We start from the raw sequence: 25,268 nt of genomic DNA, 5'->3' as shown, positions 1-25,268 counted from the left end.
TCACCTGAAGTACATTTGCTGGATAGGTGCGAATGAGCCTTCAGCAGCCACTTTGGGGCCTTTCTGGGCCCTCCAGCTGCACAGGGGCTCCAGATGACGACTGAGGAGCGGAGCCTGATTAGATCACTTGATATAACCTCCAACACTGCTTGAGAGGAAAAGAGGCATTTCTGGGATTGCTTATAGGATGACATCTCCTCCACATTATCTACCATTTCAAGGTCCTGTGGGTCTCTTGTATAGGAAGTGGGTTTGGTTATTTGTCGTAGTAGTTGTTCCAAGTCCGATCCGGCTGCTGTAAATGCTGTCTTTGAGTGCACGTCTGTCCCCGTGGATGTCCAGCAGCGTGCTAAGTGAAAAATGCGCCTCGCTCAGCGTTCGTTTTCTGCTGCGGCGGATGAAAAATGGAGCGTCTAAAGTCCCCCCAAGAAGCTGATCCTATTGTAAATGTCAAGAGAAGTCGGCGAGTACATCACTTGACAAATAGCGCATGCAAAATTTGACACTTCCGCCTTCAAAACGGCTGTCATAAGGAGTTGACCTTGCGTTTCATAATGCAAGTCAAAATGCATAAGAATAATGTTTCATACCCTCACAGCCAGCCAGTCATTGTAGTACTTTGGCAGACAATGGGCAGAGCAGTAAATCAATACAAACATGACTATTGCCGTGGCAACCAGCTCCAACAAGTGGCTGGCATTTGGCTTGTTTGTTCCAATTGATTCCAGATTGCTTATTCAACTCATTGTCTGATCTGTTGGTTTAGTGACGTACAGCCTAGCACAATATGAATACTTGATTCTGACCAGCTGGAAGGTGTGCAATAAAACCGTTTAGTGCACAGGTAGTTCCAAATCAGTTTAATCACAGTTTGATATTAATGCACTGTTTTCATTGAAGTGCACGCGCACATACGTCACTAGCACACAGAGAGCGGAGTTGATTCAAATAAGTCTTACGCACTACTTTATCTCTGTGTCTGATTCAAAGCGGGCAGAATGCTAGAGTTAATGAGCCGTAACTGACAAAATGAACTTTCAATTTTACCCTTACAGTCAAATGTTGTGCTGTAAACATCAATATTAACAGCTTAAGTTGTCAATGCTGGCAAATGACCATGGTGTAAGCACATTAATCCACGGCTAGCTGTGCATTAAACCATTTCACTTTGAGGAGGCAACCACCCTCCACTTCGCGTCAGGCGTTTCTTTGCCTCCACGTCGCAGGTTGGTTTCTTCAAGAAACAGTTCTTCTGGATTCAATTTGTAAAAATGTTTTGTGTTTCTTCATGTAATCACAGACAGACTCTGGCGAGATCAGATCTCCGTGTTGAGCACAACCGGCTGTTGTCAGACTCCTTGTGCATACAAACATCTCATTGGAATATTACAATTAATGGCAAAAGGATGTTTGGAAATGTAAACTGATATTTCCCACTTACACTACATCAAAACATAAAAAAAACTAGCTTAACCATTTATTTGGGTGAAAATACTTTTGCACAGTACTATCTATCTCTATCTCTATCGTATAACTAGAAACTAATGTTTGTTATTAAATTGTCATTGCTTTAGGTGTCAGAAAAGGTAATTCGAATGTAAAAATAGCAGGAAATTAGCACAAGGATGTATTGGTTTTCATTCATGTTAAATGATATATTGCTTTACTCTGACAAAGGTTTTTTACAGCATGTTGAGAATCTTCTCAGTAGCGCAGAGAGGTGTGTGGGTGATGTGGCCATCCTCTTAACGCAAAGGCATCCATCACATAGGCAAGATGTATAAATCCCATTTCTATTGATCTGGTCTAGAGAGAGAGAGAGAGAGAGAGGGAGGGAGAAAGGTGTGGAGAATGGAAAGCCTTTGCTGACTGAAAGCGGAGGAGAAGATCCAAACAGATGAGTCAACAACACAGAGAAAAGGGGACAGACAGTGACCCCACTGAGCAGCCATAAGCTGTTTGCGCAGCAGTTTTAATTGCCTTTTCTCTTTTTAATTAAAGCTGCTCTACAGAGAAAGTAGAGCTGGGAAAAGTGATTTATATTTCATTTGTGTCCAGCAGTTTTACATAATTGATTTGTTTATCCACAGCATTGTCTCTTGTTTGGTTTGGTTATTGTAGTTTGGTTTCTCTTTTTTTTTTTTTTTTTTTTTTTTAGGATTGTGAATTGTGGCCAGAGAAAAACAGCCCGTGTGTTTTGTATCTTTTGGCAGCACAATGCAGAGCCCAGCTTTGGCCGGCTTCATGTTGGTATGGAAACAGTCCACAAAATACCTGCCATCACCTGAGCTGGAATTCCAAGCATTCGGCACTGCAGTCTGACCTCAGGGCAGTTTTTAAGCCCTTCAGATGAATGTCCTTTGCTCTTGTTTTTGTAGTAGGAGAAAGCGCTGCTTTGAGGCCTTTTTGCTTTTCTGACTGTTTTGAAAAATAAAATAAAAATGTATTCTGTAAGAATGCATTAAACTGATCAAAAGGGACAGTAAAGACATTTAGGGCCCTATCTTGCACCCAGCGCAATTGACTTTGTACACCGACACATGTATCATTCCTATTTTGCACCCGCGCAAAGCACACTTTTCCCTCCACAGATGCACGTTGCTAAATTAGGGAATGAACTTGCGCTCCCTGGTCGGTTCAGCGCAAAAAAGGAGGCGTGTTCCAGCGCAAACGTTCCCTCATGCTATTTTGCAGGTTTAGAAAAGAATTGCGCCACTAACCAGGAAAAAATAGTTTAAAGTCAGTGGCGTGTTGCATGTTATTCATATGCTATTTTAAGGGCGCATACTTGGCCATAATCAATGTAGCGTGTGCACAACGCGCATACACTTTGATTCTCTCATCTACACAGAAGCAGCAGTTTTCATTTTTGCAAATCATACATTATTACGACAGACAGACAGACAGACAGACAGACAGACAGACAGACAGACAATTTATTATAAAAGCATACATCTAGCTTACACATTTACCCAAATTATCATACGCCTGTTTAACCGAAGTTAATTTGGGTGGGTTTCTCCATTTGAATGTAACTTCTCTCTTTTACGGCCGTGACGAGAGCGTTGCTCTCCTCGGCTGTGAACCGCTCCTCGCCCGCGCCTGGCAAATCTGCCGTTACAATAGCAATCCGCTATGGAAAAAGCGTGTCTGCTCTTAAAGGGAATGTGAGATGACGCTCTGATTGGTTTATTTCACGTTACGCCCAAACCACACCTATGAATAATGAAGCTACTTCAGACCAACCCATTTTAGATTTGCGCCGGGCGCAAGAGTCATTTATCCCGCCGGGAAAATAGCAACAGCGCCCAAGAGCCGCCCACAAAGTTACTTGCGCTTTGCGCTTGACACTTGCGTTTCAGATTGTTAAAATAGGGCCCTTAATGTTACAACAGATTTAAGTTTGAAATAAAGTTCCTTCAAACTGTCTACTCAAAGAATCCTGATAAACTCACAGTATCCCACTTTCTGTTTTTGATCAAATAAATGCAGCCTTGGTGAGCATAAGAGACATTCAAATAAATCTACAGACCCCACATTTTTGAACAGAAGTGTATATTTTTTATAACTTATATTTTTTATTTTAATGATAAAATGAATATTATGTTTTTATTTATAAATAGCTCCTGCTATTTATGTATTTACTATTTATTTAATAAGGTCACTCCGATTGTTGCCTATTAGCTTCATTCAGTTATGAACCTGTTTTTTTTTTTATCTTTGCAAATATGTGAGTATGAATTTGAATATGTGAATACACTACAACGTGTGTTCTCAGGAAGTTCAGTCCCTAACCTTAACCCTCAAAGATTTTGTGTGTCTGGCCATTTGAATGACGTCAAATGCCATGACCATTTCCTCCGTGCGATGTGATTGGCTGTTCCTGACTGACAAGGCTGTTTGTCAGTGGCTTCCTGTAATGTGCAGTGTCACCAGGCGGATGCTCCTACTCTGCCGGCCTCACTGTAATTACTTTGCATGCTTGACTGACTCTCTCCATTAACGCCAGAACACTCTCAGCACCCACTGAATTATTCCATCGATCCTCTTTTTGTTTTTGACTTCTCTTTTTTTAATTTCCCTTCTGTTTCAATCCGAACTGTCGGAATCGCAGCGGAATAAAGCCATTATTTTAAATGGGATTATTTGCAAACCCATTATTTACAGGGTGAGAGGGAATCATTTTCATGGTAACAGTGTTTACAGCTTTGTTTGACCTTCCTTTGAGACAAATGAGATTGTTATTTGTCAAAGATTTGTGCCTTTTGTTTTTTACTATGAAGTCAGTTCTGTATCGTCAACAGCCTCATGACTGCGGTGTATGCATCATATTGTATAGGCCTGTACTAGAGAGTGAATATGCGTTTCAATCTCTCTCGCCCAGTTAACATTTTTCTTCTTACTTTTTTTTTCTTAATTTCTTCATAATTAATTTGTAGGGAATGAATGAGTAAATCTAGTATAACTAAATAGATAAGTCAATTTAGTGAATTAAGTCAAGTAAAAGTCAGTATAGTGAAAGTCAATGAATACAGTGAAAGTCAATAAATGCATAAATATAGCAAAGTAAATAAAGTAAACAAATTAATGATACAACAATCAAATATTTTTGCGGTTTGTATTGATTGTGATTTGAATCAGTGCAGCCCTGTTTGTCAGTATGTCTCAGTATCGCATTGATTTGCATCCCACCTAAATTCCTCGGTCTGAGACCCCATTATGACATCATCAGCCCATTGACCAGCTCTCGCTATAGTAATAGCAGGGGTGAGGATGAAATAACCTACGCATCGTTTCATGACTCCTCCTGTGTCATCATCTCCACTCTCGCTCCCTGCATACTCAGTTGATTGCCTAGGATACTATGGAAAATACGAAAGTTCCAACACAGCCACTGGCTCTAAACCATGTCATGTAATCGTGCATATTGTCCTGGCCAGTCACGTCCCTGTGCTTCATCTGTCCATGCGCTGCGCTGATGTGGGCTGGCAGAACAGGGTCTAGCTGTTTGCTGTACTGATTTGTGTTCGAGATGTGCAGAGACGTGCTGATTGTGACCTTGTAACACTGTCACTCCATCCTCACCGAGATGGTAGTGTGGCCTGCAGGCCAATCATTTCCATCTACCCTGCTGCTCTTTTCTCTGGCGTTTCTTTTCATTTCACCGTCTCTCCCTCGCTGTGGCTCTGCTTTTTGCACTCTCCTGGGAAACGAAGTAACCCATATTAGCAGCCAATAGTGTATTCACAGTATGCAGAGACGCACATTACCCACATTTCTGCTCCATGTAGGTCACCAGGGATGGATTTTGTGCTGGAATGAATCACACTGAGGAAACGTTTCCGAGCCTCTAAGTATTGTGCATTATTAATTGTGAATTACCCCCACTCCGTTGTTCAGTGTGTTTGGGAATTCTGACTGTTTTGTTTTTCACTATATTGTCCTTGCACAGTTTCTCTCTTGTCAGTGCTTGCCTGTTACAATATTCCCACAAGACATGAATTTGAGCTTTGAATGAATTTAAGGCTGCCTTTAAAATTTCAAAACCATTTTTTCATTTGGGAGTTGAAGGGGATTAATAAGCTGTCCAGTATGGCAAAACTTAGGATGCTCTTTGAAAAGAAAATTTGATTTGCTGTCCTCTCTTTGTCTTTCTCTTCTGAGGGCTTTAGATTGTTTGCAGCTCAGGAGTCAAACAGCGGTTGGAGCAGCACAGAACTTAATTTGATAAAGCGTAAATTTGTCCTACTCGGAGTCGGATCTAAGCGGAGAGATATGGATTTGAACACAGCAGCTCAAACACACTCCCTTCAATCGCCCAGTAGATTTAACAGAAATCTGGTACTGCAAGATGCTCACTTCTCTAAGAGGAGATGTGCTGAGAAAACTTTATTTAATCTTGCATAGAACAAGCTTGTAAAGTAACCATTTGGCTGAATGATAAACAAAACATTATCAGTCTTTTCAGTTTCCTCCAGCACTGACTTGGATGACAATATTTAAAGTAAACCATCAGTGAGTCTATCAAAGTGTCTGTAAACTGTCTGAACTTAATTTAGCTCAGAGCAAACTGTGCCAACTGGCCAGCAGGGCAGCGTTCCATGAGCTCTGTTTATCATCCTAGATGAGCGAAAGAGGAGCAATCAGCAGTTCTTATCCTCCGGTGGACTGCACTGCTTACTGTAATTGTTGCTAGGCTACTGTATGGGGAGCCGCTTGCATTTTAATGGTCCTCAATGGGCTTTGTAATTGAATTGCTATGCAGAAGAGAGACAGACCCACTGATTACAGGCTGATTGCATGCTGGTAGAAAAAAAACATTGTGTTCAATTATTCGCCATGGCTTTATTTCTTGGCACTCTTGGATGATGCTCGGATCCCGGGAGGGGCTGTTTGAGGGTGACGGAAAAGAGTGCCTGTATTCCCAGCGTTCATTAACTTGTCCAGTGAATGTCGATGGACTTTTCAGCTTGTTTAGCTTTATTGATTCTAGAGCAATACTTGGAGACTAGAGAAAAAACATTTCTGCTCAAGTGTTTTTTTTTTTGTTTTTTTTTTATACTGATATATAGATTGTATTATGATCAGCAGCTGCTGCTGAAGTGTTTACTGCTTTTGTGTTTATTGAAGTGTTTATTGTTTTGCTTTTCTGTGTCATTCTAATCAGTGTTTTTGCCTCTGACTCCTAGAGACTTTTTTTAAGTTTACTCACTTCACATGTAAATAATTAAATGCACACTGTCTTTTAATAGTATTGTAATTTTACAGTTGTATTGATATATTATATTATATATTATATTATTACATGGCGTGGCTGAATTCCAATGTAGAATGCGGTCTGTTATTTCTTGATAACAGACCGCTGCGAAGTATAACAGACCGTTGCCATGAAAAACAGCGTGTTGCTATGGACGCGGAACGGACTATTTTCTTTGGCGGAAGCAATACAATCGTTTTTAAATCAATAAACTCCTTTTTAAATCAATAATTCGTGTCAAATTATTTATTTATTTTGTAGGTAGCCATGTAATAAGCGGGATAATGTATAGAGAGGCGGTCGTTATAGTGAATAACAACCCCTTCAGGCTGATTCAAGACTCCTCCGCTTCGCGTCGGGGTCCTGTTCAGCCTGTCGGGCTTGTTATTCGCTATAACGACCGCCTCTCTATTCATTATCCCTTACTTATATTATATTATATTTACAGTGAAATGGTATTACAAAAGTATTTCTTATTTGGTTTAACATTATTTAATAATATAATAATAATAATAATAATAATTATAATTATAATAATAATGGTCACTTTAAATTAGGGTCTAATTCTCATTAACTAACTATTAACTGTGACTTTTGCCTTAATAAACTCCTAATTACTGCTTATTAATAGTTAGTAAGGTAGTTAAGTTTAAGAATTGGGTCATGCAGAATAAGGCATTAATATATGTTTTATAAGTACTAATAAACAGCCAATATCCTAGGAATATGCATGCTAATAAGCAACTAGAAGAAAAAAAAAAAAAAAAAAATATATATATATATATATATATATATATATATATATATATATATATATATATATATATATATATATATATATATATATATATATATTAGAGGTGGGCATAGATTATTTTTTTTAATCTAGATTAATTTTGAAATTAATCTAGATTAATCTAGATTAAAATGGCTCATTTGAATTCTGCTGAAAGCATTCAGAATATGTGTGCTACCCAAATAATGACTATAAAAGTAAGTCTTTGAGAACGGGTTTCTCAAGCCAGGTGGCGCATTAGACCAGGGGCTCATCTCCTGTTTCCACAATGCATCACAAACTGCTTGAGAAAGCTGTTCTACTCATAGACTGTAAAAAGTTACTACTGTACCGTTACCGTCCGTAGGCAACATTAGGTAGGCCTGTTATTATCAACTACTATAGGCTATCAATTAGGGATGGGCGATATGGCCTAAAATCCATATTGTGATATACATTGCAGCCTCTTGCGATAACGATATTATAATAAAACCATTTCAGAACAGGTTACACAGACCCTGCTAAACAACTGCTAAATGTTTTTTTTTTTTTTTTTTTTTTTTTTTTTTTTTTTTTTTTAAGGGTGCATGTAGTTTTGAGAACATATATTGTGCAAAACTGGAAGTATACAACATCATTTTGCAGATAAATAAAATTTAAGTACACTAGCTGCAGAGACTTTAATAGGTCTAATGTTTATTATGGCTTGGAGCTTATGAAACCCCAAATTTAAAATTAGAATATTCTAACTGATGTCTTTTCAGTTAAAAAGAAACACAACAACGATTCTTTAAATCGGGCGCAGACAGAGATTATGTTCTACACCACTCAGATATATTGGGAATAATACGCGCGCGCTGGTATTCAGTGATATGTTTCGTTTTGAATTTGAGGTGGTAGAACGGATTAGTCGTGTGTTAACTTACCGAACTGTTACACCACACAGTCTACGTCGGACGGCTTAAATCCGAACCAAGTCCAAATAATGGATGTTGCACCGATCTTTTACACCAGCTTTAACTTTCAGCCGTGTTTACTTAAGATGACGACGAATATGATGCGTTGCAGCCGTGTCTTCCTCGCGGCCGCGGGTAGATTGCGTCATCATAGCTTGTGTAGCTTGAGCCAGCTCCCAACCCAACTTGGAGAATAGATTAACGGCGATATTTTTTTCATCGCGCGATAAGAGCGCTGCGTTAATGCCGATAACGGCCCACCACTAATATATATATATATAATAAAAAAATTATAAAAAAAGATAAAAAAATAAACTTTATTTATGTATTTATTTATTTATTTTTAGGACCCCAAAATTTGGGATATATATTAGCAAATATATAATATACAATATATAATATACAATATGTATAAGCAAAATCTTCAAATTGCAATCACAATTCTTATCAGAAAAATCAACAATTTGATTTGGGGGAGAGAAAAAAAAGCATGCAGTCCTGTAAACATTGTCAGTTTATTACATTTTTTGTTTACGCAGCCATAGTCTAGCCACTTTCAAAGCGTCCAAACTGAATTTGAAATCTGAATTTAAATGTAGTATGACAGCGTGCACTGAGAAACTGGCTTTTTTTTTTTACTCATTTGCATAACATTGATGACTTCTCAACTTCTCAACGCTTACTGCTTGCTCTACTCCGCCATCGATCCCACAAATCCCTTGCCGCTCAACTCCCATAGAGAGAGAATTATAATATCCCGCTCAGCTCTGCTCACTCCTCACAATGTATGGTAAACCAAAAGTCTTTGGATGTGGTGTAACTTTCCTCTCATTGGTGTGTGGCTAAGAATGTTTTGGCTGGCTTTCCTCAGCCCTTATGTGGCCCTTTATACCTCGTGGAGTGTTTTGCTGATCAGCTGCTGTGAAATGACAGATTGGAGCGGGCTGGTGTGCACGCGTTTCCCCCGCTCAGCACTGCTGCAAACACTGAATAAGCTTGACACTGCTTAAATGCTCAATATTAGCAAAATATAGCCATGCAGCTCTATTTTCCAATTGTAGATCTGTTCTTAGTATCTATAAAATGTGTTTTTGTGTGCTTGCCTGAGAGGTCAAAAGTTGCATTGGTGCGATTTGGCGGTGGCGGCAATCCAAGGCCAGTCGAAAGACCGCTCAAAGAGTCAATTTAGTGTTATCAGGAATGCTCACCTTGCACTGCGTCTCTGCAGCCATGCGGAGAAGCCACTAGCGAATTGGTTTCAGTGGGAATGGAGTGAGGAGAGACTCACACTTCTCTCCTGCATCTCAAACAGTTGGGCTATCTCATTAAACCCAGTTGTTTCCCTGAAACCCCTTTGTCTGTAGTCCTCTCAGCTCAAACATGTAATGCTGCAGAATAAGGCTGTAAGACGCTGTTGAACAGCAACATTCATCTGCAGTTGGCTTCGCTTGCGCTGTAGGCAAATTGCGATTTGCTGTCACTGAAACTGCAGAAACGAACTGAAAATCTGACATGTTAAGGCAGCCTCATGATGACGTATTCAATATCTGGTCTCTGTTGCTAATAAGGCAATACTAGGAGATTGAATGTTCAATTAGTGCCTTTATTTATATTATCTCATATATGTATGTTTTGTTTCATAATTTTTGCCAGTGCTTTAATTGTGCTTTTGCTTTTTTTATTTACATTTCTTATTTTTAATGAATAATTTTAAGTGTAATAATTATATTCATATACATTTATATATTTTTAATATAGATCATTTATATACATTTTTGATAATCCTAATTTCAAGCATATTATTTCTACTTACCCTGCCAATGTTTTCACTGGCCCGATGCTTTTGTTGTTGAATTGATTTACATTTTTTTTATTGACATTTTACAATTTATTTTACCACTTAATATTGACTTTATTGTATATCTGTTAAATGTACTATTTATAATTGTATAGTTTATATTTTTTATCTAAGTTTTTATTTTATAATCTTAAAAATTAGTTAAATATTACTATAAATATTTTAAATACAATTTATTTTTTCATCAAATGTTATCTTTACAAGAATATTAGCAAAAAAAAAAACGATAATATTATTGTACAGGACAGTCATAAACTCATAAACACTCACTAAAAAATAATGGCAAATAATTCAAAGCATGACATTTGTAATTTTTTTTATTTATTTGAAAATTCCAATTTTCAGCTCATGTTTACCAAAACTATCACAATCATTCTTGCAATTTCTACACAACCTCATTTATGCAGATGATTTTACCTAGCTGACAAGGAGAATTCAAACCATGTAGGACAAAGAGGAATGTTATTTCCTTTGGCTTTTGAAGTTTGAGGCCTTTAATTTCATGAGTAGGATCGGAGGAAGCAGACCCATGTGTTACGGAGCGTCACGGAACGAGTGCTATTCATCTTCATCCTCCCTCTTTCATTCCTGCTCTGTTTACTCTGGCAGAGAGCGAGCGATTCTATTACTATTCATGTTTGTAACCTAGTGTTGTTGAGCGATGCCATTAGGAGTCAGAGCGCTAGAAATATACTCAAGTATACAGTATTTATAAGATATGTTTTTAAATCCAATAATCCTCATTCATGAGGGCTGTTACTGCAGATCTAGGTCACAAAGACCAATAGCTGAATGGAATTGTGATTATAAAAGCACTGACTTCACGAAGCTCACATATAATGCAATGCAGTGCAATACAGTGTCTATTCTATGAGGTGAGAATATTATGTATGATTGAATATTATGTAGATCTAATATTAGAAACCAGTTCTGTCAAGAAGACAAGAGTATGTAGTATCTTTGTTTAGTTGTAGACGGTGTGTTCTTGAGGTTCTGCATTGAAATCAATGGCTGAACACCTGCTGATGGTAAAATAACTCTCCATGTTCAATTTGGAAGAAAAGAGGATTGGATTTTTCTTTTGAATGACAGCTGAATCTATTCACTGAGGCCTTGAAAAGCAGCACTGTCGTTCCCATCTGCTCTCTGTGTGTGTATGTGAAGCTACAGTTATTGTGCTGTGGTAAGGGACTGTGCATGAGTTGAATTTCTGGCCATTATTGGGGCCTCTAAGGTGGTCTTGTCATTTGCCTGACAATCTCTCTTTTGGACTTACAACAAATAGTCAATGACATTTATCTTGTTACGGTGAATCCTGCATCTCAGGCTAAGCATTTCTACAGAAGCTATTCTGATTTCCTTTCCTTCTGACATTTAACTGTCAATATATCTTCATCTTTGGTCTGTTTACTTCCCCTAGTGCTTTGCTGTCTCTATCCCTCTATCTGTTTATCTGGTGTCTGAAGGATGGTGGGATTGGGGAAGGGTGTTGCTAAGTGTCGAGGAGGATGAGGCAGATAGTTGAGACGACATGAGTCACGGCACTTTGTTAAAAGCAGGACCATAACTAACATAGACATTCAGGTGGACATTGTGCAGCTAAACATTGTTTGACAACAGCAATGTCCAGTGGTGCAAACTACTCAGCTTTTGTTTGTTTTGCATTTTTGCTATTTAGAATTGAAAATGTTGGCTGTCATTTATATGATTCATTTGAGTTTGTACCTAAAATCAATTCTACTTAATCTTCCTGTGATGTGATGTTAGTTGTGAATGCTGACTTGAAAGAGGGACTAATGTGTTAATAAGCAAAGGGGGGATGGGAACATGAGGATGAAGACATACCACATGTTCCTGTATTAGGGAAGCCACTGCTTGCTTTTTTTTCTCTCTGTAAAAAAAGAACTGGTTACACTGTATTTTAAGGTTTCATTGTTACAGTGTAATTATGTATTTAAGTACCGAGTAATATTAAGCAACTACATGTACTTACTATAGGGTTAGGGTAGGATTAGAATTTGGTTGATGGTTAGTTGCATGTAAATTTGCATAATTTACTGTTATTACTATGGTCAGTACATGTAACATGTAACAAGGACACTGTAAAATAAAGTGTTACCAAAATACTTTGTGCATAGTGAAATCTGGGTTTAACTGCTCTTGTCACAACTTCCGACTCCAATGATTTATGAACAAAACCTCCTTGTGACTCCGGAATGGGGACAGACCACCTCGACTGTAAACCTCCATGTGATTTGTGATTTTGGAATTGTGTTTTGCATATTTCACCATTGACCTGTGCTTAAACTTGTACGCTTCTGTAGGTGGTTTAATGATACTGAGCCCATGAGTTGTTTGGTAGTTGACTGTACTGCCTTTCTTTACACAGTGTTCTCTTTATTATGGTCATATTGCTCACTTTAATAGCTATAGTTGTCTCATAAGTGTAGAACAGTTACTTGAGGGAATCTTATACTTTTTTAGGTACATTTAATAAGGTACACTCAAATAAAAACAAAACCATCATCTTTTTAATATTTACATTTCAACAATAAATGTGAAATATTTAACTGGTTTATTTAAAATGAGTTTATAAAATAAATTATTCATTTTAAATAAGAAATGTACTTGAGCAGCAAATCATCATATTAGAATGATTTCTGAAGGATCATGTGACACTGAAGACTGAAGTAATGAGGCTAAAAATTCAGATTTGCCATCACAGGAATACATTTCTTACTTTCTTACTTTAAAAAGAATTAATTTAGAAAACAGTTCTTCTAAATGGTAATATTTCATATTAGGCTACTTATTTTACAGTATTTTTGATCAAATAAATGCAGCCTTTGTGAGCCTAATTTCAAAAATATACAAAAATTACCAACTCAACTTTTGAACTGTATTGTACATACATAGTGCTAATGTTTATAGTTAAGCTGAAAAACAGCATGGAAATCAAGTCAGTGCTTAACATGCCTTAAAGTCCTTACGTTTAAAATGGAAGTACTGTATTTATCAGTGCCTTTAAATAGACAGAAATCACATAGTCATGGTATGAGGCGTGCATGACAGTCCAGCTAATTAAAAAAAAAAATTGACCAGAGTAATCAAGGTTTAGGTGTAACTACACTAATGTCAACAAAGCATCTCCTTTGCACTAATTCATAGCCAATTAAAGAACAATAGTTTTTTTTTGTGAAGCATTTTGTCTGAGTGTATTTGTTTGGATAAACACAATATCACTCTTCTCTAAGGACATAATTTGTGTTCTTGGGTTGAAATTTTTACTTGTTTCTTATGTCCAGAGTTGGAATATTTGATGCTATAGCCTAAATATATTCATTGAATATTTAGGTGTTGTTGTTTTTTTTAATTTTTTTTTTTACAGGCATAATGAAGTCACAACAATGTTCCAAGTTTTGAACCTTTTCCCTCAAATGTCTTGAACCTAAGCACAACCTATGTTTGTTTCTCTTCAGGGCCGACATGTCAAAACAGGTCAACTGGCTGCTATCAAGTGCATGGATGTCACAGGGGTGAGTTTATTTTCATTGTTCTTTCCATCTTGACCCCTTATTATACTCTGAAGCTGTTGAGGTCTCGTCTTTGACACCGACAAGATGTCAAAACCTCTTGAGTGAGTCCTCGGCTCAGATCCGCAGGTTTATTTTAGGCTTAGTGGATCTAATTTTTGACGTTTTATTAAATCCATATATCCTCTAGGCTTGGTTTTCCCCTCATTAGTTCTCTGGATGCAAAGGTAGACGTCGTCTTAATTACCTTTTAGCATCCCTCTTTATAATAAGGCATCTTTACATAGACGAATTAAAGCTGCTCTAATGCCTAGTCCCTTGTTGTTTTAGCCAAATTAAAAAAAAATTTCTACCAGCAAAGCAGTGAAGTAAAAGAGTCCTGTACTCGCATCGTGAAGCAAACCATAAAATAATCTTCCTTTGAAGAGACAGATCAACCAACTGCAACATTTCTCTCAGATGCGGTAAATGCTTAACCCAATCAGAATTTCTTTGTAGCATTTGTCCCAGCTGGACCAATTTTATTAAGAAATAGAAAACATCTATTTATTAACTAAATTCATTTAAAATTGCGTATTTTTATTTCGAGTTTTATTTCATTTGTTTATAATTTCATTATTTTTTAAATTCATTTTATAGCACGTTGTTAAAACGGTAGTCACGTTCAAAGCATTGTTTCCCGCAATTTTAATTCCTGTGTAAATTAGGGATGTCAATTTTCACAAATTCCTATGATCGATCGTCATTTAAATTAACGATCAATTAATCGATTAATCGTTAGCCGTAATACTGCGATATGCGTCTACTGCAGTGGCTATGGCCAACAGCATGACAGGGTGTGCAAATGCTGCTCAGAACGCTATAATCCTCACCAAATCAATGAGAATGTATGAAGGTAAAATGATGCCATAAAGTATTGCATGTGCAGGGTAAGATTTGTGAAAGTGTACATAAGATTGCAAGCGTAAATTAAATTTGCATGCGCAAGAGAAGATTTGTAAAGGTGTAAATCGCCTTTCAAGTGTAAGAAAAAAATATTTGCAGCATTTAACTGTTATTCGTAAGTGTAATTCATGTATTGTGAAGCTGCAGCTTCATGCTAACGCAAAATAAATAGGATCTGTATTCCTCTGACTTCAATTTTTCCGCGCTTACACTTTTGGCACGGTTTTTGCGCTCAAATACGGCCAAAAGTATTGCAGGCCCGTGAACAGCAATTTGCGACCGAAAACAACAGAGTTAGGAACTGCAAAACAGATTCACTGCATAAAATCAAACTTTGTGTAAAAAATAAACTGTTGCAAATGTCTAAATGTGTGCATAGGGCAACAAAGTTACCAAAATAACCAGATTTGTACAGTTACGTCTTTCTTTTACCTGCGCTTCCAGTTTTGGCACGATTCTCTCACTCACTGAGTTTTGCAAGCGCGAAGAGGAGGGCGGGTCCACCTTCTTCATGTAGCCAATCAGATGAGCTTCTCGCTGACTCTAGGTTTACTCTTATCTGATTGGTTCAATAAACACGCCAGTCACCAGAACACATCTTTATCTTCATTTGGCTCAGAAACCTTCTGGTTGCCGAAATGGTACTTTTAATGCACACATACATGTTAAATAAATAGATAAACAAATAAATAAACAAATAAGTCATGATTGCTTAATAAGCTGTGCACCATTAGGATGACTATATGAGTACATACTGAATTTCGAGCTGGTGTGTTAAGAAAAAAAAATAGTATCTGAACTACTGCATGCATAATTTCACCTGTCTACTGATTGGTAGGATTCCACTATTATGTTACAATAATATTTTTTCGTGTATTTAAGAGCATCTCTATGCACCATTTATCACCTGTAATGCCATCGTGTAACCACTAGATGGCTGTATAGCCCTATATATGAACATATCAAGATGCTGTATATTCCCTGGTTGCTGGGTTTTTATTCAGACATAATTAGTTACTTTTTGTCAAAGTTGAGTTTATGTTGATTTAGTATCAGTTTTTCATTACAGTAAAATCTGGACACAGAGAAAGCATTAAGTTATTTATACTAGCTACATATAATAGCTTGATCAGTCACACGAAAGTAATCACTAAATCAGAATCAATATTGGCAGTGCGACCAAGACATATTTCAAAATATGTAATTGAGTGTTAAATGCCACGAACAGAGACATGATGTGAAAAACACTGCATCAGAATTGTATTATTACATAAAGAATGGGTATTAAATGTTTTGATTGTAAAGTTTAACATCTGCTCAGTGGTGTAACAGATTATATAATATATCAAATTTCAATCCAGTAACGTTAACACCAGCTTGAAATTCAGTATGAATGTTAGTCAGCTTTAATCAGCTTAATGGTGCACAGCTTATTAAGCAATCATGACTTATTTGTTTATTTATTTGTTTATCTATTTATTTAACATGTATGTGTGCATTAAAAGTACCATTTCGGCAACCAGAAGGTTTCTGAGCCAAATGAAGATAAAGATGTGTTCTGGTGACTGGCGTGTTTATTGAACCAATCAGATAAGAGTAAACCTAGAGTCAGCGAGAAGCTCATCTGATTGGCTACATGAAGAAGGTGGACCCGCCCTCCTCTTCGCGCTTGCAAAACTCAGTGAGTGAGAGAATCGTGCCAAAACTGGAAGCGCAGGTAAAAGAAAGACGTAACTGTACAAATCTGGTTATTTCGGTAACTTTGTTGCCCTATGCACACATTTAGACATTTGCAACAGTTTATTTTTTACACAAAGTTTGATTTTATGCAGTGAATCTGTTTTGCAGTTCCTAACTCTGTTGTTTTCGGTCGCAAATTGCTGTTCACGGGCCTGCAATACTTTTGGCCGTATTTGAGCGCAAAAACCGTGCCAAAAGTGTAAGCGCGGAAAAATTGAAGTCAGAGGAATACAGATCCTATTTATTTTGCGTTAGCATGAAGCTGCAGCTTCACAATACATGAATTACACTTACGAATAACAGTTAAATGCTGCAAATATTTTTTTCTTACACTTGAAAGGCGATTTACACCTTTACAAATCTTCTCTTGCGCATGCAAATTTAATTTACGCTTGCAATCTTATGTACACTTTCACAAATATTACCCTGCGCATGCAATACTTTATGGCATCATTTTACCTTCATAGTATGGTTTTAAATATAAATAAAGGGCTAATAGGATTGTAAAATGTTTCGATGTGATTGATAATTAAATTAATTATTTAATAATCAAATATAACTACTAATACAACGTGTCACCAACGCCGCCTCATATGCGCTTACGGTACGTTCACACGGGGCGTCAGCGTCAACGCTTGACGGAAGGCGTGGCTGAAGTTTGGCACTGACGCCATGGTCATAGCAGCGTCAGCCAATGAAATTTAAAATGTATCCTCAGTTTGCTGCTCTTGAACAGGGTGAACGTGATTGGCTGGCGCCTGGCTACTGTATTTGCATAGAGCGATCCTATTGGCTGACGCTTCCGTCTGCGGCGCTTCACTGGCGTTGCTCGCGGCAGAAGTTGAAAAATTCTCAACTTCTGCCGCGAGCAACGGCAGTGAAGCACCGCCGACGGATCCACAATTCCTTTCGGCAACGCTTGACGTCACCCATTCAAAGTCAATGGGAAGCGTTGACGCTGACGCTCCGTGTGAACGTACCGTTAGAATGTGTGACGCGCTCTTCCTGGAACAACTGCACGCGCTGAATGAATCTGCTACCGTTTCAACTGGAGCACTTTGCTAGCATGTTATTTATCTAAAAGAAACGCATCCTATATGAGATTAATCAGATATATTAAAAATAAATATAATATTACAAATTATATCTGCACAAAATGACGCAAATTCATGCACAAGTGAACTTGAACTAAGTTAACGTTACGTGCTATTCATTCAGAACTACTCATGTTGTGGACGCGCGCTTCCTGGAGCAACGCGACACGGCAACTAAACCCAAATAATTCACAATGTTTTATTACAATATTGTTCTCTTTATAATGTTATGTAATATTACAGTCCCAATAGTCATTATTAGTCGTGCACTGCCGTTTGAGCTGCGCGCGCTGAAGCTGACGCTTTACTACAGAGTTAATTCTTAACCAAATGCATCCAATATGAGATAAATCAGATATAGATAGGCCTACACAAAATAAAAAGTATAACAACTTACATTTGCACAAAACAAAAGGCTGCGAATGCACACGCAAGCTTATAGTCATGATGAAGGTGTAAAATGGTCCCAAACATAACTCCGGCGCGCTCGCTTTACATGTTTCGCGGTTGAGCAGCGCACACGCGCATGAAGACCTGCTTAATCGATGATCGATAAGTTTTATCGATTAAATGTATTATCGACAATTAATCGATCGTCGATTAATCGTTGACATCCCTAGTGTAAATGCATTGATGCCGTTTCAAAGAAGCAATAAACATGCTGTGTAATGCACATTTTTTGTGATTTTTATGCCGCTTCATATTTGGTTTCTGTGCAGCTTTTTCTGTGTAAAGATGGCTAGAGGAGAAAAGATCAGGCTATGATGCCTCATATGTTTTTAAAGTAGAGTTTCTTGAAATGACAGTTATTTTGCTGCAGTGCTAGCATATGAATTGGGAATAGTTTTTTTAATCAGCTGCAATATTTCAGTCATGTCTGCTCTTCAACAGCAGATTTTTCCAATCTCTCTCTTTATTTTTAATCTAAAGTCAATTTAGCATTTAATAAGCTGTTGTAGAATTTGAAATAGCGTAGCAAATTCAATTCACAAGCTGTTATGATTTCTCTGGCCACCGTTGGTTGTATATGTAATGGCCTGTGGCTGCCCCCGTTATTTCAGGATGAATAACACTTGATTAGCAGGTTACATGGATCCTTGTTTTGTTGGATGAACAGTCTTCCCTTTACTATGTACAATGTACTGTGGTTGTTACAAAACCTATTCAGCCGCCTTCATAGACTCCGTATAGGCAAGTATCCTTGTGTAACATGGTCAGTTATGTCTTAAGTGAAATGAACATAAACCGTTGAAAAGGAAATGCGTGTCAAGTCAAGTATATTTGTATAGCGCTTTTCACAATACAGATTGTATCAAAGCAGCTTCACAGTATTAAATTAAAATAATACAACAAGGTTTGTTTCTAGTGGAATTTATTGATTGATAAAATTTAATTAAATATTCCCAAAATATCCCCAACTGAGCAAGCCAAAGGCAACAGTGGCAAGGAACCGAAAGAACGGTGTGTAACGGTATGTTGGATACGTGCAGCTCTTAAAGTGACAGCAGCCTAATAAACCTACTGCTGTCTTTGTCCTTAATGTTAATCAAAAAAACAAAATCACTCATTGCTCTTGACTGGTTGAGTCCTGATGGAGCAGCTCTAAATATTCACTGTGCTATTACAGGGTTTCTGCGGGGCATTGAAAAGCATTACAATTCATTAAATGAATTTTACGAAAAACGCGGAACTGGTGTTACAATATATTCGGTTCCTGAAATATTTGGTTCCTGTGGGTGGAGCTACCATGAATATTCACGAGACCACATCGTGGGCGGGGCGACCAATACTACAGGCGAGTGGAACAGAAATTATTAGCGTGAGCGCCTCAGATCGCGTTTTGTCCTAAACCATTCCTAAATGAATAATAAAAAAATTATCGCTTTTATAGCAGGTGTTTCTCAGTACTCTGTTTACTTGAACTATTACCGACCTGATCTTGTAGGAAGCGTTGGAAGACAACACACCTACAATAAAGGCATATTTACGGGGATGGGAGATACTGACCCTCATTTATAAAAAGATGCCATTAAACAAGTATTTGAAATATACTGTATTTATGTTGGTTCTACATTAATTTGGAGATTAACTGTGAAATGAATACATAATAAAATTCATAAACTAAATATATTCAAAAATGTAAGTGTTTTTAATTGATATATATATCTGAAGATACCTGCAGAAACCCTGTATTGAATTAAAGATAAAATATGATAGAGCAATAATATGAACAGTGAAAGGAACAGTAGCTCCTACAATACATTTTAACAGGCATAACTAGGCATGAAAAAAACTTAAGGAAATATCTATTTTCTAAGCCAAATTATTTGATTCATATTCTTTTGGTTTCTCTACCCAATATTTTTAAAAATTAAAAATGCTTTGAAAATACAGGTATCGGCAAGTACTAAAAATATCGGTGCATTCCTAGTTTTAAATGATACAATGATTTTAGGCATCACAACATGCACTGTGTAAGAAATGCATATTCATTATTATTCAGGATATTCATATTTTGCTAAAGATTACATTTTACAGTTAAGTTTAAATTAATGTCTTGACTTGACTTACGAGTGCATTACATGACGGTAAAGGTAAATTTATAACAGGAAATAAACTTGAACAATTAAATATCTAACATCTACAATCACAATAAATTAAATCTCCAATGTCAGGCAATAAAATATGGTACAGAGACAGTATCATATCTATAATAATTATCTTATCTATAATAATTAATTGGTTTGAAATAGTTTTTTCTTGTGCAATCTCCTATAAAAAAATTCTTAAAAACCTAGAAGACTCATGGAAATGCATTAGTTGAGTGGGAGCCCTGTCATCATTAGGATGGGTTGTTCCTGGAAATTACCGTTTGACCTATAGTGAACGAGAGAGCAGATGAAGAGTTGTCATTAGCTCAAATCAGCAGCATCCATCATGTTCTTGTGAAGAGATCATTGAGTTGGGGGTCCTGAGGGGCTCCTAGAGGGACACTTCAGTCAAGATGTAATTCTTTGGGTCAAGAGCTAATCCTGTGCTTTCTCCCCTCCTTCCCCCCTCTACTTCATGTAAAAGCACCTGCATCTGTAATTGGGCCATCAGACCTTATTATAGGTCACTAGAGTGATCCCACAGGCCTCAAGCTTTACTTTAGAGAGTGTGGAATGTGAGCTGTCCCATGATCCCCTGCTGCATGTGTCTTGACAGGAGGAAGAGGAGGAGATCAAAGCTGAGATCAACATGCTGAAGAAATACTCTCACCACAGGAACATCGCCACCTACTATGGTGCCTTCATTAAAAAGAACCCTCCCGGTGTGGACGACCAGCTGTGGGTGAGTACCGTGCCCCGCTGTGCCAGTGGAAACGGAGAATGTGTGTCCATCTGTGCTTCACACACACTGCCCTGTGTATACGTGGACTTTTTTGGGCCCGTGGGGAAGTGTATGATAAATGGACCTTGAATGAACATTGATGAACAGGAATCAAAGCACCGTTGTCTCGCCTACAGACTTGTTGTCATGGAGAGTTAATGGTGTTCTGTGCTGGGAAAAGTTAAGGACTTTGTAAAGGCTGTAAAAGCTTTTTATTATATGCATTTCAATAACAGAATGTCTCTTGGTTTTTATGTACTAATCACAGTGTTTCATCACAGTTATGTGTTGAACCCATTTCTATTTAGTTTTAATGAAATAATTTATGCATACATATAATGTTATTTATTAAAATGATTTAACTTGCATTTTTAACCCCGCCCCAACAACATTTAATGAAAGTTTTTAAAACTTCTGAAATCATACAATTAATTAATTATTTAAATAGACTTTAACACCAGTTTGTGTTAATGAGAATCTTAGTCATAATTAGCCTATAGCCCAATTTTTCAAATATTGTTTTCCATTGAAATGGGTCAAGAATCACTGCTATAAATAATTCAATTAAATGTTGCCAATGAGACAAAAAAAAAAAAAGAAACGCTTATTTTACGATATATTCACTCGATTCATCCAGATGTATCTCAGTAGTAAGGTCAGAGAGGCTGTTCTCTGTGTCTGCTGTCTAGACTCATTCTTTCAGTCTATCTCCCTCTCTACTTTACTTCTCTTGTCCATATTTTCCTCTCCTACCAACTCTTTTTCCCTCTCCGACCACTTCCCTTCTCTTCCTCAGCTGAAAGACAGGACAGGTCTGATTGTGGCAGGGTAATTTGTGTTGTTTATCAGCGGCTGCAGGGACACACAGGGGCACGCAGATGGAACTCTCCACCAATAAAGATAGAGATCGCAGGAAATGAAGAGCATTTGTGACGCATCCCAGCGTCGAGTGGCAGCTCTTGAATGGGCAGACCTTTCAGATGAAGGCTGACATTCCCACTGCTGTAAGACTCGGGGGCCACAAACCCCTTCAGTATTCCCTTTGACCTGCCAATCAAAATCAGAAAGACAGAGAGATTGAGAAAGAAGCTCTTGGCATAACCAAGTGACTGAAACCCACATTCAATTTTGGTCCTGCTCGTCAGGTAGTTGGCATGCATGTTTCGAAGGGAGTCCATTCACTCTGGCACTCTGAGCTTCAGCGCTGCTCTTGCAAAAATACTTTCTATTTTACGATTGCTCGCACCGACTTGGCCTTAACAGCAGTTAGTGCTGTGAACTCTGAATTTAGCTTGATGCCTATAAATTACTCCTTCAGTTTTGTCCAAGTGCACAAAAATTAGTTTGCAGCACATTGCACATTCTATTCAGACTGATGAAGGGGACATAGAGGCAATGAAAGCATGCCCTTTTGAAAAAGACCAGCTTTCTTACACTAGCATGTATCTATCCACATTGCTCTAGGTGGATTTTTTTTCTAATTATTGCTAGTTGTTAGCGCTCCAGTTCAAAAAGCAAGGTGAAGGTGTAGACGTGAGGGTGACCATGGTGTGACAAAATGAAGGCGTATCTTATAAATATTAATTAGGTTATGTACAAATGCTTTTTAATATCTCTTGATAACTTCTTCTAACTAATAATTTCCTGATACTTTTTCTACATCTGGTCTCCAAGGATTTTGTAGTTTTGTAGTACTTTTTATTTTAATAAATCAGAATTGCAGCTGATCATCAGTGGGTTTATATTAAGCTTAGGGACCCGTTTGCTTTTTTTTTTTTTTTTTTCACTGCTGCTTCCTACCCAAAATTGAAAATAATAATTTTATATATGAAAAAAAAGAATATTATAAAAACATTTAATATTATATATTTTTTTTAACTTAAAAAAATTTGTAACACACACACACACACACACACAATAATGTGTATATAATTTAATATTTAGTATATGTATTTATAGAAATCATTTAATTCATTTTTGAACAATTTTCATTTCTGTTCATATCTATAAGCACATGCTATGTTGGTTAAGGTAGTTAAGAACATCAGCATCAAACACTGTGCATGCTGGTGATCTGCAGTGCTCATCTTTTCAAAGGAATTAAACAAGATAATTAAGTTTTTATAGTATAGAGATCCATGTCGCTGTGAAAATGCCTACACAAGTCTGAAAATGAGTCTGTGTCTTAAAATAGAGAAGCACATCACCCAAAACACGGCCTCATCAGCAGTGCTTAATGATCTCATTCTTCCTCATTTATGGCATTCCAGACAGAAAAACAGCAAGTTTCTTATGATTCATATAGTATTAAAGAGGTCAAGCAGCACATGATGTTTCTTTATTTGTGTTGACGTGGTTTTGTATGTCATAAGTGGATTATGATTTGCTTAGAACTCAAGATTACTGAGCTTAACTTCAACTGTTCACACACAGTGGATTTATCCTTGATTGAACTTCACAATTCTTAATGCATACTGGTCTCAGAAGCAAATGTTTAGTTTCAGAGAACTGAATAATGTAAAGTGTTTCCTTATTTAACTGGAGGCCATTTCCAGAGGCAGCCAGCTTGAGTGGCTGTTGTGTGGTTGAGCACACATCTCTAACATGGAGTGTTTGAACCTGAGGGCTATGCTCAAAGGCTCGTGACTAGACAGGACACTCTCTGCTGAAGAGCGATTAGAGGAGCTAGAAGCACAAGTCACTTCCAATTACAACAGACTAAGGCTAAACCGTAGGGTCTGAGGATCAGCTAAGCTTTCTAGCTACATCTTGCAGCAAATTCCATATCCACAACTTGTGCATTGTGTTCATTTGGTGTTGAGTAACAAACAAAGCAGCAAACTGGCATTACAGAATTATTTGCTTTTGAAATATTGTTACTGTTGCTGTAACTATTTTGTAGCAAGTAGCCTTGTAGCATCGCTTGATAGTTAACAGTTCTATCGACTGTATTTTAATGACTTTATGAAGAGTTGCTTGTATCTTAGCTACAGTTTCATAATAGATTGAATAGTTTTATTGTTTTGGTGCTGAAAAGACATATTTTTAATGTTTTAAACAATCAACACCCAGGTGCGCAACGGTCCAACCTATGTAATGTGCTGTATTTTTCTTTTCATTTGCATCAAACTAAATATAGCTTGTACGCTGAGTAAATTCCATTAGTTAGGTGTTTAAATGTGAGTTGGTCACAGTGTTATTCAAAACAAATTTTCACAGATTTCTGTACTTGAACGGTGGATTGTAGTTATTTGACAGTTGCCCTTTTCATGAGAACAAATCCTCTGTATGAGTTCATTGCCTCCACCAGGGAAAACAAACGGACAAAGATTAATGGGCAGTGATTAACTAACATGCCCCTGTAATATTGGCTTATTTGTATTACAGCATTATCAACTTCTGCATCTGTGGATTTACAAATCATTATGACTACTGAAAAAAGAGATGAACTTTTGCTTCAGTTAAATTTCCAAGGACGTTTCAGAAACACAAATTGGATGTGGCAGTCATTTTTAAAGTTTTTAAAGGTTAAAGTTTGAAGTATTATCATGTTCTTCGGTTCTTTCTATTCATCTCATCATTATTCTGTGGTGTAAATTTATCCTTTCAGTTTTAAAACAGAGACACCAGGGAGCCTAAAGCCATACTCAACATGTAAACTCAATTTCTTTAATATGTCCCCATTTCAACAAAGTCATTTTCATGTTTCCCACAATTTTCAAGCCGAAGCGTTACAAATCTTGCTTTATAACTCAGGGCAATTCTTACTTCCAAATATAAATAAAATCATTTCAATTTTAGTTCTCCCCTTTTTACTACTAACCACTGCTTTTTGTTTTGTTGTTGTTGTTTTCTGTGGTCAGACAAGAAATACGCTTCTAGATTTAAGTGTGATTCACATCAGATATTAAAGTGAAAGTCCCGGCTGATCTCCTGTGCTTTCCAGCAAGTTTTATTCTCGCAGCCAAATTAGGTCCAATTAAACCTGAGTGATGCCGCCTTTTAAACACTGCACATCCTGGGTCTGAGAGACACAAGCCGTTAGGAGAGGAAGGGATCAGATCTTCAGCGCATGACGATGGTGACAGGCCTTTTCCTCCTGTCTGCTACATTTATCCCAGCATCCACATGCATATTAATGGACAGCTTCCACACTCTCTTCCTTCTCTCTCTCTCTCTTCCTTCTCTCTCTCTCTCTTCCTTCTCTCTCTCTCTCTCTCTCTCTCTCTCTCTCTCTC

The 25,268-nt window shown here is 37.4% G+C and overlaps 1 protein-coding gene across 4 annotated transcripts in view; it reads left to right on the top strand.

The window, feature by feature from the left end:
- tnika (TRAF2 and NCK interacting kinase a) overlaps window positions 1-25,268 on the top strand; it is a 95,515-nt gene that overhangs the window by 29,760 nt on the left and 40,487 nt on the right. For all 4 annotated transcript variants that reach the window (XM_081374542.1, XM_081374541.1, XM_081374540.1 and 1 more), the window contains exons 3-4: window positions 13,826-13,882; window positions 20,866-20,991. In XM_081374542.1, the coding sequence (XP_081230668.1) occupies window positions 13,826-13,882; window positions 20,866-20,991 (183 nt within the window). The remainder of the gene's footprint in view (window positions 1-13,825; window positions 13,883-20,865; window positions 20,992-25,268) is intronic.

This window comes from Scardinius erythrophthalmus (genome assembly GCF_964197995.2).
Source record: "Scardinius erythrophthalmus genome assembly, chromosome: 9".
In the NCBI taxonomy this organism is placed as follows: domain Eukaryota; kingdom Metazoa; phylum Chordata; class Actinopteri; order Cypriniformes; family Leuciscidae; genus Scardinius; species Scardinius erythrophthalmus.
Note: the sequence above shows the minus strand (reverse complement) of the source record. Positions and strands in the feature narration are given on the sequence as shown.